Source organism: Myotis brandtii, unplaced genomic scaffold (genome assembly GCF_000412655.1).
Source record: "Myotis brandtii unplaced genomic scaffold, ASM41265v1 scaffold744, whole genome shotgun sequence".
In the NCBI taxonomy this organism is placed as follows: domain Eukaryota; kingdom Metazoa; phylum Chordata; class Mammalia; order Chiroptera; family Vespertilionidae; genus Myotis; species Myotis brandtii.
In genome coordinates, this window is record NW_005370965.1 from 1491920 (window position 1) to 1503587 (window position 11668).

Genomic DNA, 11668 nt, shown 5'->3' on the forward strand with positions numbered 1-11668 from the left:
CATCCCTCTTGCTCCCCACCCCTCCTGCTCCCCACCCATCTTGCTCCGCACTCCGGCCGACCCAGAAACGGAATCTCCACTCTCCCTTCCGGCGACCTGGGCCAGCCCACTCCAGGCCCCGCCCCACGACGTCCGCGATTGGCTCATGGAATGAGCGCAAACTCTGATTGGTTGAAATGGAGTGACGAAGTACAGTCGTCGACTTTCCAAAGATGAGCTTTTGCCCAGGCTCGAACTCTAGCCCGTAGCGAAACATCCGCGCCGGAGTCTTCCGTACAAGCGGCCCCCTTGGCGTTGTTCGGTTCCTCTGGGCTCGTCTTCCCCCCTCACCCGCCACACACCCACCGTGTAACCCACAAAGATAAGGGGCCTTCCTCCGTAAGCACGAACGTCGAGGCCCGTTTTCTGAGGAACGCGCGCAGGGCGCCGCTAGGAGGAGGGTGTGCGCGCCGTCCCGGGCGCATTCGAGGGCGTCCTGCTGCGGGAAGTCTCGCGTGATTAGCGCGGAGGTCTTGCGGTTTGGGGTTCTTGGTGGCGAGGTGAAGAGCGGCGGCGGGTGTTGCGGGTGGTGGATGCAGCGGGAGAGCCTTCGGGACTGAGCGTGGGGAGGGGGCGCTGGGCCTTGGGGTGGAGAGATGAGGCCAAACTCCTGGGACAGGCGGGAGCCGGGCACGTGCCTTGGGTGTCCCGCCACGTGGGCCGGGCCTCGCAGGTCGTTCCTCGAGGTAGCGAGCAGCCGGGTTTCTTCATTTTTTAAATCTAGTTAGGTTAAGAGGTGATCTTTAAAGTTGCCCTAATTTAAATTCAGAGGAGAGGGGTGGGATAAGGTGCCACAATTTACCGAAGGCTTTTAAAAGTTTTATATTTTATTTTATTTTATTGATTTCAGAGAGGAAGGGAGAGGGAGAGAGAGAAACATCAATGATGAGAGAGAATCATTGATCAGCTGCCTCCTGCACGTCCCCACTGGGGATCGAGCCTGTAACCCAGGCATGTGCCCTGACCCAGAATCCAGTCGAGGACCATTCAGTCTGCAGGCCGAGGCTCTGTCCACTGAGCCAAACCGGCTAGGGCTGGAAGTATCATTTTTAAAACAGGTGTGTTAGCCCTAACCGGTTTGGCTCGGTGGCTAGAGCGTCGGCCTGCGGACTGAAAGGTCCCAGGTTCGATTCCGGTCAAGGGCATGTACCTTGGTTGTTGTGGGCACCCCAGTAGGGAATGTGCAGGAGGCAGCTGATGGATGTGTCTCTCTCATTGATGTTTCTAACTCTATATCTCTCTCCCTTCTTCTCTGTAAAAAAAATCAATAAAATATATTTTAAAAAAATAAAATATATTTTAAAATAAATAAATAAAACAGGTATGCTAAATGAAGGCAATAGGAAGAGGGAGATCGTGTGTTTGAAATTGTTTATTTTATTTTTAATCCTCACCCGAGGATATTTTTCCATTAATTTTTAAAGAGAGGGAAAGACAGAAATATCGATGTGAGAGAAACACCCATTGGTTGCCTCCTGCATGAGCCCTAACCAGGACCCAGGCCCTGCAACCGAGGTATGTGCCCTTGACAAGAATCGAACCCGGGGACCCCTCACTCCGCAGGCCAATGTTCTATCCACTGAGCCAAACCAGCAAGGGCTAAAATTGTCTTTTTACCTAAGATTGGTTTACCTTATTGGTAATATTTAACAGAATGAAAAGTGGATTCTGAGAAAGGGAGATGACTGCAGGCAAAATGTGAGTGGCCTGAAATGTGGGAGGTGTGATGTGCTAATGATCGTGTCTGTTGTAGGCTGGTAAAAATCAAGGTGACCCCAAGAAAATGGCTTCTCCTCCAAAGGAGGGAGAAGAAGATAGTGAAGATGAGGAAATGTCAGATGAAGAAGATGAAAGCAGTGGAGAAGAGGTAATTATGTACAATTTAATGCAGAGTCATGTACAGTCGTGTTGTATGTGTGAAAATACTGGCAAAGGTAAGATTGTATTCCTTCATAGATGCCCTGTTGTAATGGTTGAGTGTTTCACAAGCTCTTCATTGACCTGTCAAAATACCATAAAGGTAAGTATTTGGATGAGCTTGAGAGAAAAGATCTGGAGCCGCCTCCTCATGTGCCCTCCACAGGGCTTAGTGTGATGATGTATTAAATCATTTTTCCAGTTTCAACTTGCTAGCCCCACATGCTAGATGAGGAAACAGCCTGGACAGCTAGCTGTCTTGTATGTGGTGGTGCTGGGCATTGTATTCAGGTCTGGGTTTAGCCTTACCAGATTCCTTTCCTAGCTGCCAAGCAGGTCTCTGTTCTTTTTTTAAAAAGATAGATATTTTTATTGATTTCAGAGAGGAAAGGAGAGGGACAGAGATAGAAACATCAGTGATGACAGAGAATCATTGATTGGCTGTCTCCCTTACTCCCCCTACTGGGGATCAAGTCCACAATTGGGGCATGTGCCCTGACTGGGAATTGAATTGTGACCTCTTGGTTCATAGGTCGACACAACCACTGAGCCACACAACTGGGCAGGTCTCTGTTCTTTGTACAACTTTTGTAACACTAGTCACTGTGTTATAATGTTGTGGAGTGAGGAACGCCAGCTCCCTTTGTACTGACGATGACACTTTGGTACTCTTGGCTACTATTGCTTACTGTAAAGACAACTACAAGTCTTATTTTAACACATAACTTGATAAAACTGGTGGTCAACAAGAGGTAGCTTTGAGTGTGACTTGACTATAGATAATGTTTTTATCAAGTTAACTGCCCACTCTAATTTGTATTAATTTTGCAAGGACTGTCCAGCCTATTTGATACTCATTTTATCTCTGGTCTTAATACTGAGCTTTCAGTGAACTTTATACCACCTCCCCAAACGATTTAATAACACTTAACAGAGCTCTTAGTTACAGAAATTAATTCATAATCCTTAAAATACCATGTAACATTGGTTATCATTGTCAGAAGAGAAAAAAAGGTGAGGCTTAAAAAAATCTCTCCTAGCCCTAACTGGTTTGGCTTAGTGGATAGAGCATCGGCTTGCAGACTTCGATTCCGGTCAAGGACACATGCCCGGATTGTGGGTTTGATCCCCAGTAGGGGGCGTGCAGGAGTCAGCTGATCAATGATTCTCTCTCTCTCTCTCTCTCTCTTCTTCTCTGAAATCAATAAAAATATACTTTAAAGAACTAGAGCCACACAGTAGCAGATGGGATCTAGACAGTCTATTTTCAGAGTGCATTTAAGGTGTGCTGCTTCAAAGCTGAAGTGATTAGAGTATGAGGTATAGAAATTAACAGGTGTGGGTCCATAGGTATTTGAAGGGTTCATTATGATTATACATTTTACCTGAAAATGAGGACTGTGACTGCACAGATATAGATAAGGACATGTAACATGACGCTATAGTTTTAACATGCTAGCATATATCTAATGCATGTGGTCTTGAACTAGAAGGCAGTGCCAGAATTTAGCAGTCATTTATGAGGGACCAATACTCCCTTTTTGAGTTTGAAAATAGACTCATGTTTGTTTGTTTTTACAAATATTTTTATTGATTTCGGAGAGGAGGGGAGAGGGAGAGAGACATAGAAACATCAATGATGAGAGAGAATCATTGATCGGCTTCCTCCTGCATGCCTCCCACTGGGGATTGAGCCCACAGCCCGGGCATATGTCCTGACCTGGAATCAAACCATGACCTCCTGGTTTGTAGGTCGATATTCAACAACTGAGCCACACCGGCTGAGCGACTCATGTTTGTTTTTATTTAATCTTGAGGTTATCATTCCTCAGAAAAAAGGCAAAAAGGCTACCACAACTCCAGGAAAGAAGGTGATGGTTTCCCCAACAGAAAAGATTGCAGTTGCCACAGCAGGCAAGAAAGCAGTTGTCACTCCTGGCAACGAGGCAACAGCTATACTGGCTCCTGGCAAAAAGGCAGCAGTTACACCAGCCAAAGCCGTAGCAACCCCTGGTAAGAAGGAAGCAGCCACCCCAGACAAGGGAGCAGGGAATAACAAGAATGCCAAGAAGGAAGATAGTGATGAGGAAGATGATGGCAACAGTGAAGAGGAGGATGAGGTTGAATTTGAGCCAGCAGTGATGAAAGCTACTGCTGCTGCCCCTTTCTTGGATGATGATGATGAAGAAGACGGTAAGGCGTTCTCTTGGTAGTTCTTGGGCTCTTCTCTTGTTTGAAAGGTACATTAGGGGTGAGATTGTGGGTTGGGTGGGCAACATGCAGACATACTCCTTCCATGACACCATGGGGATTAGATAAAAATCCTCCCAGGGATTCTCCGTGCTGGTTGTATACTAGGGTGTTAGCCATGAATGATTGCCTGCCTCTGAGAAAATGTTTAACAGCACATTCTATGAGTAGTTTTCATAATACAGGGTTTTGCTTCCAAGTAATCTGTTAATTCTTGCTATAACTACTAAGCACAGTATTGTATTATGTATTTTTTCCTTTAGATTTATCTGGAACTAATGTTGGTTTGAGGATAATTCTCTTGAGTTTTTGACTAGGTAGCTTCTCTTTCAGACTCTGAAGAAGAACCAATGGAGATTACACCAGCCAAAGGCAAGAAAGCTCCTGTAAAAGCTGTTCCTGTGAAGGCCAAGAGCACAGGAAATGAAGACGAAGAGGAGGATGACGAAGAGGAGGATGAAGATGAAGGTAATTGAGTTAGATTCTAAAGTGTATTGGTATGAGTTTTATTTATTTTATTTTTTAAAATATATTTTATTGATTTTTTTACAGAGAGGAAGGGAGAGGGATAGAGAGTTAGAAACATCGATGAGAGAGAAACATTGATCAGATGCCTCCTGCACACCTCCTACTGGGGATGTGCCCGCAGTAGGAGTAAGGGTAAGGTACATGCCCTTGACACCTAATCGAACCTGGGACCTTTCAGTCCACAGGCCAATGCTCTATCCACTGAGCCAAACCGGCCAGGGTGGTATGAGTTTTATTTAAAGGAGGTATTTGAATATGTGTCAGGAATTGATTGGGTGGGTTTTCATTTAGATTCTGAAAAAGAAGCTGTGAATTCTCCATGGTCCAGAGGGAGAAAAGCCTTTCCTGTGGGGGCCGAGGAGGACGAGCAGGACAACCACTGTGATGACAAAGGCTATGAGGAAGAGGAGGAGGGTCAGAATGACCCAAATTGGCTATGTTAAATGGTGGCCAGTCTCAACGATTTCTAGTTGTAAGGGAAGTCCTTGGGCAGGGACTGTTGCATTTCTGTTATGAACTTGAAGAACTTTCTAATTAATTTATAAATGCTTTTAAAAGTATTTTGACCAGACCTAATCCATGTGTCTTGTGAAGAATAGGCATAACATAGGTATGATATTTGTGGAGAATGTAAGAACTTCCAGTTTACTTACTAGTGGCACAGACAGATCAGTAAAAATACAATATTTTGGCTTTTGCCCACAGATCATATTAAAAAAACACCTGATAAACAGAAGAAGAAAAGGGCCAAACAGAAGGCTTCCCCTGAAACCAAAAAACAGAAATTAGAAGGTAACTCCTTTGTTGTGTTTTTTTGTTTTGTTTTGTTAATTTTCACCCAAGGATATTTTTTCCATTGCTTTTTAGAGAGAGTGGAAGGGAGGGAGGAAGGGGGAGAGAGAGAGAGAGAGAGAGAGAGAGAGAAACATCAATGTGAGAGAGACACACTGATTAATTGCCTCCTGCACAAGCCGAGACCAGGGGTGGGGATCGAACCTGCAACCCAGGTACGTGCCTTTGGGAACCAAATCTGAGACCTTCAGGTGTGCAAGCTGATGCTCTAACCACTGAGAACACCAGCCAGGGCGCTTTCCTGTGTTTTAAAATATAAGGGACACATAGAGAATTTTATCTTGGTGAAAACCAAATCTTAAATCATGAGCAAGGATTTTAATTGCAGCCTGGTGTTATAATACGCCAGTCTTTGATGAATTTTCTTTTAGCATCATTCTTTCTGAACTGCTTATTTGACTTGTGTGTGTGTTGTTGTTGTTTTACCTTTTTGTATGGCAGCTGAACCACCTGTAACTTTCAAACTGTTTGTTGGAAACCTGAATTTCAACAAAACTGCTGCTGAACTAAAAACTGGTCTCAGGGAATTTTTTGCTAAAAATGAACTCACAGTTGTTGGTGTCAGAGTCAGCTCGTCCAGGTAAATACCGGTAAATTAAGAATGTTGTTAAGAGTTTATCAGCCTAGCACGTACTGTCCCTGGAGAATTTAGGAGTCCCAGTCGCTTTCTGTTTCACTGTGGGTTACTAGACTTCCATTTTGTCACATCCTTCTATTACTTGCTCTTCGCCCTTTGGTGGGATTTTACCTGTCTCTTGCAGTCAAAATGAGTATTTAAAACCCTTCAGTGGCTTGTTTATTAAACCTACAAGATTAAACTTTGCTACCCAATTTTCCCAACCAAAGCATTAAAATAATCCCAAGATCTTCCAAGTCTTTACAGAAACATATTTTCATGATTTTCCAACTGTGAGCAATGTTATTTGCCTAGAATTATGTTAGCTAAGCCACAAATTTAATCACAAAACCCCCAACTTTGGTGGTAAATATCGTTCTGCTTTTTTGCTGAGTTGAATTTCATCTTTTCTCACTTCTTTTTCATCAAAAGCAAATGTCTTAGGTGTAAGCCTGTTTTGTACAACTCAGAATTTCTCAGGTAGAAACAAAGGTAATCATACTAGTAAACATTTGCTGGGTGCTCACTGTTCAAGGTGTTGCTCTTAGTTTCTTATTTATATAACTCACTGACTCCATAAGACAGTCCTCAGTGGTGATTATTGCCATTATCCCCATTTCATAGAAGAGGTGACTAAGGCACAGAGAAGTTATGCTGCATGCCCAGTATCACAGCGAGAAAGGGGCAGAGCCAGGACTTGAGCCCAGCACTCTGGCTCCAGAGCCTGTCCCTGGCTCTTCTAGTTTTTGTTAGCTATATTTTGGAATATTGTTGCATTTGCAGTAAATAAGGATTCCTTTTGTATTAAGAAAAAATTCTTACCGAAACAGCCCTTGAGTTTGTTAACAGTTCCACATTAGGAATAATATTTTTGTTCCAGTAAACAAATGCAGATGGCTGCTTATTAAAAATAAAAGTTCAAAAATTTGTCATTTTAAGCTTCATTTTCTATAGCTTTTGGTTAACTCTGGTCAGTTATTAAACAGAAAACCAGTCCTTGCTCTAGAACAGGGCTTCTCAACCTTGGCATGGTTGACCTTTGTGTGGTGGGCTGTCAAGTTCATTGTAGGCTGTTTAGCAGCTTCCCTGGATTCTACCCACAAGATAATAGAAGCACTTGCCCCAGTTGTAACAGCTGAAAATGTCCCCAGATATTGCCAAACTCGCTGGTGAGAACCACTATTTTCTGGGGACTCCCTGGCACTGATATTGCCAGTTGGTGGAGCCTTGGTTTGAAATTGTAAATTCAGCAACTGCTTTTTACTTGATACTAATTTCCACTCTCACAGCCAGTGTGATGAGCCAACCAGAAGGCTTGTGCCTCTTGATTTAATGTGTGTGTGTGTGTGTGTGTGTGTTTTCTTTTCTTCTTCCTCTCTGTAGGAGATTTGGTTATGTGAATTTTAAATCTGTTGACGATCAGGAAAAAGCCCTGGAACTCAGTGAGACAAAGGTCCTTGGGTATGAAATTAAATTGAAGAAACCAAAGGGAAAGGAAACAAAAAAAGGTATGCAAATAAGGTAATTTGTTTATAGCTACCTAAAAGACTGCGTCAGGCAGGAATATCATCTTCTGTCTTATTCCGTGCTCCTCAGTTACCAACAGGTCACCTGCTTCCACATCACCAACTTGGCCCACCTTGCTCTCATTCCCTATGCTCTAGCTCAGGGGTGGGCAAACTTTTTGACTCGAGGGCCACAATGGGTTCTTAAACTGGACCGGAGGGCCGGAACAAAAGCATGGATGGAGTGTTTGTGTGAATTAATATAAATTCAAAGTAAACATCATTACATAAAAGGGTACGGTCTTTTTTTTTTTAGTTTTATTCATTTCAAACGGCCCGCGGGCCGTAGTTTGCCCACGGCTGCTCTAGCTACTTGGCCCACCTTCTCTGTCACAGTTCTTTACCTTACTCTCTGTCATTTTCTACCTTATCTTCTCTGTCACATGTTCACTGCAAGACTCATGCCCTGGCTACCTGCAACCCATCCAGCTTAAAGGTCACTTCCTCAGATCCAGAAACCTTTCCCTTACCCCAGACGAGGCTATGTCTTCTCCACTAAATGTTCTCATCTCCCCTTTTACTTTTCCTTCCTGGCACTTAGCACAATTTGTAATTATGGGATTGTTTATGTACTGGTTTTTCCCCCACAAGACCACATTCCTATATTTTCACAGCCTGCATGAAGCATAGGCCCTCACCCAACCTGTATGTTCAAATATTTGTTTAGTTCAAATATTTGAAGGAGTATGCATTGTTGTTTCCTCTCTTCAACTCTTGTGAAATATTTTTTTTGTGTGTGAAATATTTTTTTCTCTCCGAGAGAACTTTTGATGCCTATGAGATCTAAATGCAGACTAAAAATATTCTTTTCTATTTATGTAGATCGAAATGCCAAAACACTTTTGATCAAGAACTTGCCTAGCAAGGTCACTGAGCATGAACTAAAGGAAGTGTTTGAGGATGCTTTTCAAATCAGATTTCTGAGCAATGATGGGATAAGTAAAAGGTATGTTTCGTACCTCGTACTGAAAAGAATACATGTCTACTGGATCCAAACGTGACAATTTCATTCCATTCTCCCAAATCATTGATGCCTGATTTTAGAGAATGAAAGAGTAGTTAAGTAGCCTTGCTATTAGAAGGCGTATAATGCACAGCCAGATCCTGGTAGAAAACAATGTTGGTATCATAGAAAAATGGAGACTTATTCGACCAAATACAAGATTGAAGATTGGAAGAATTCAGCCATAGATTATCTTCATTCCTCTCTCTTCAGGGCTAGCTCCAGTAAAATAACACACTTTGTGACTTGCCTGGGCAGGTACCAAAACAGAACATTAACTTTGTCTGTTAGAATTATATTGTGAACCCTGGCCATTTTGCCTCGGTGGTTAGAGTGTTGGTCCTCAGATGGATAGTCGCAGGTTTGATTCCCAGTCGAGGACTTGTACCTGGGTTGCAGGTTTGATCCCAGGTTAGGGTGCATGTGGGAGGCAACTAGTTGATGTGTGTCTCTCTCTCATCAATGTTTCTCTTTCTTTCTCCCTTCCATTCTCTCTCTAAAGATCAAAGGGAAAAATATCGTTGGGTGAGGATTTAAAAAAAGAATTATGTTGTGAGCAGTTAATGAAAATTATCACCGTGTGTCCAAGCTTTGATAGGGTAAGAGGGTGAATATGGTGACGTTAGAATGGATGGAACAGAATGTACTTTGAAGGGATTTTCAGTGAGGTGAAAATTGAATATCAGGTTTCCAGACACATTTGAGCTGAATTTGTTGGTGTAGGTGTACTCTAAAACAATTTATGCCAGTATATTCTGATGAACATAATCTCTAGAAAAGAATCCTGCAGATTTAGAAAACAAGTCTGAAAACAAATCCCAAATTGTTCGCAGTGTTTTCTGTGAGGAGATTGGCGGGCACTCTGCATACTTGTGGTCAGCAACAACAAAGCAGAAATTCCTGCCAAAAGCTATATTAATTCTCTAACTTTAATTAAGTTGTAGTTAGATATACTTAAATGTTTAGAATCATTTAAGATTTATTACAAAGGGGAGCTGAGAGAAGCCCAGAATCCATGACCATATGAAATAAAGCATAGTGCCCAAGTCAGAAATGAGTGTGGTGCATTCTCTTCAAGAATGTTCTTACTGCCCTGGCTGGTGTGGCTCAGTTGGTTGAGTGTTCTCTATGCACCAGGAAGGAGATTGCCGGCTCAATTCCCAGTCAGGGCACATGCCCAGGTTGCAGGCTCAATCCCCAGTAGGGGGTGTGCAGGAGGCAGCTGATCGGTGTTTCTCTCTCATCGATGTTTCTATCTCTCTCTTTCCCTTCCTATCTCTCTAAAAATCAATAAAAAAAACCATTTTTTAAAAAACCATAATGGGAGAAAAAGAGAGAGAGAGAGAGAAAGAAAAAAAATAATGGGGGACACATCATAAACAAAAGTAATTCAAAATGGATCTAATATCTAAAGGTAAGAGTTAAAACTTAGAAAAAAACACACAAGAGTAAATCTTTGTGATACTAGGTAAAGATATTGCACAGACAATAAAACAGAAGATTGAGATGTTAGCCTTTATCAAAATTAAAAACATTTGTACTTCAAAGGACACTATCCAAAAAGTCAAAAGAAACCACACACTGGGAGAAAATATTGCAAATCATGTATCTGATAGGGAACTTGTATTCAGAACATAGAAAGAACTCGTACAACTCAAATTAAAAGACAACCCAATTGCCCTAGCCAGTTTGGCTCAGTGGATAGAGCATCGGCCTGCGGACTGAAGGGTCCCGGGTTCTATTCTGGTCAAGGGCATGTACCTTGGTTGCAGGCTTGATCCCCAGTAGGGGGCGTGCAGGAGGCAGCTGATTGATGTTTTTCTCTCATTGAAGTTTCTAACTATCCCTCTCCCTTCCTCTCTGTAAAATAAATTAAAGAAAACCCAATTTAAAAGGATTTGAATGGACATTTCTCCAAATAAGATATAGAAATGGCCAATAAGCACATGAAAAGATGTTCAACATTAGTCATTAAGGAAATGCAAATCAAAACCATGATGTGATACCACTTCAACCCACTAGAATGCCTATAATAAAAAAGGCAGACAGTAACAAGTTTGGGCAAGGAGGTGGAGAAATTGGAGTCCTCAAACATTGCTGGTGGGAATGCAAAATAGAGCAGTTGTTTTGGAAAACAGTTTTGCAGTTTCTCAAAATGTTAAACATACAGTTGCCATATGGTTTGGCAATCCTACTATTAGGTATCTACCCAAAAGAAATAAAAACTTGTAACTATACATTTCTATGAATGTTTGTATCAGATTTATTTATACTAGCTAAAAAGTATAAATAACCCAGAATGTACAACAGCTGATGAACAGATAAACAAAATGTGGTACTTTCATACAGTGGAATATTATTCAGTCATAAAAAGGGATGAAATACTGACACATGCTATGACAACATGGATGAAACTCAAAAACATTAGGCTAAGTGAAAGAAGCCAGACACAAAAGATTGCATATTTGTATAATCCTATTGATATGAAATGACCAAAATAGGCAAATCTATGGAAAACATTGTAGTGGTTGCCTGCAGCTGGGGGATGGGAATGAATGGGGGGGGGGGCGAGGAACGAAGAATGACTGCTGAGGGATACTTTTGGGGATGATCAAAATGTTCTAAAATTAGATTATGGTGATGACTGTATAATTCTGTAAATATGCTAGAAACCATTGCATACTTTACATGGGTGAATTAAATAGAGTATGTGGCCCTGCTGGTGTGGCTCAGTGGTTGAGTGTCGACTTATGAACCAGGTGGTCACAGTTCAATTCCCAGTCCTGGGTTTCAGGCTTGACCCCCAGTAGGGGGCGTGCAGGAGGCACCCAATCAGTGATTCCCATCATTGATATTTCTTTTTTTTTTTTTCTTTTTTTTTAAATATATATTTTATTG

General features: G+C 42.1%; 1 protein-coding gene across 2 annotated transcripts in view; it reads left to right on the forward strand.

The window, feature by feature from the left end:
• Positions 1-571: 571 nt before the first annotated feature.
• Positions 572-11668, forward strand: part of LOC102246610 (nucleolin) — a 15006-nt gene continuing 3909 nt past the window's right edge. Inside the window, exons 1-9 of one of the 2 annotated variants that reach the window (XM_005882965.2) lie at positions 621-725; positions 1793-1906; positions 3774-4149; positions 4540-4674; positions 5440-5526; positions 6028-6166; positions 7586-7710; positions 8590-8713; positions 9273-9369. In XM_005882965.2, the coding sequence (XP_005883027.1) occupies positions 636-725; positions 1793-1906; positions 3774-4149; positions 4540-4674; positions 5440-5526; positions 6028-6166; positions 7586-7710; positions 8590-8713; positions 9273-9369 (1287 nt within the window). In that variant the 5' untranslated portion in view covers positions 621-635. Of the gene's footprint in view, positions 726-1792; positions 1907-3773; positions 4150-4539; positions 4675-5439; positions 5527-6027; positions 6167-7585; positions 7711-8589; positions 8714-9272; positions 9370-11668 lie in introns of both variants that reach the window. The other variant, XM_014530598.1, reaches the window with a different exon arrangement.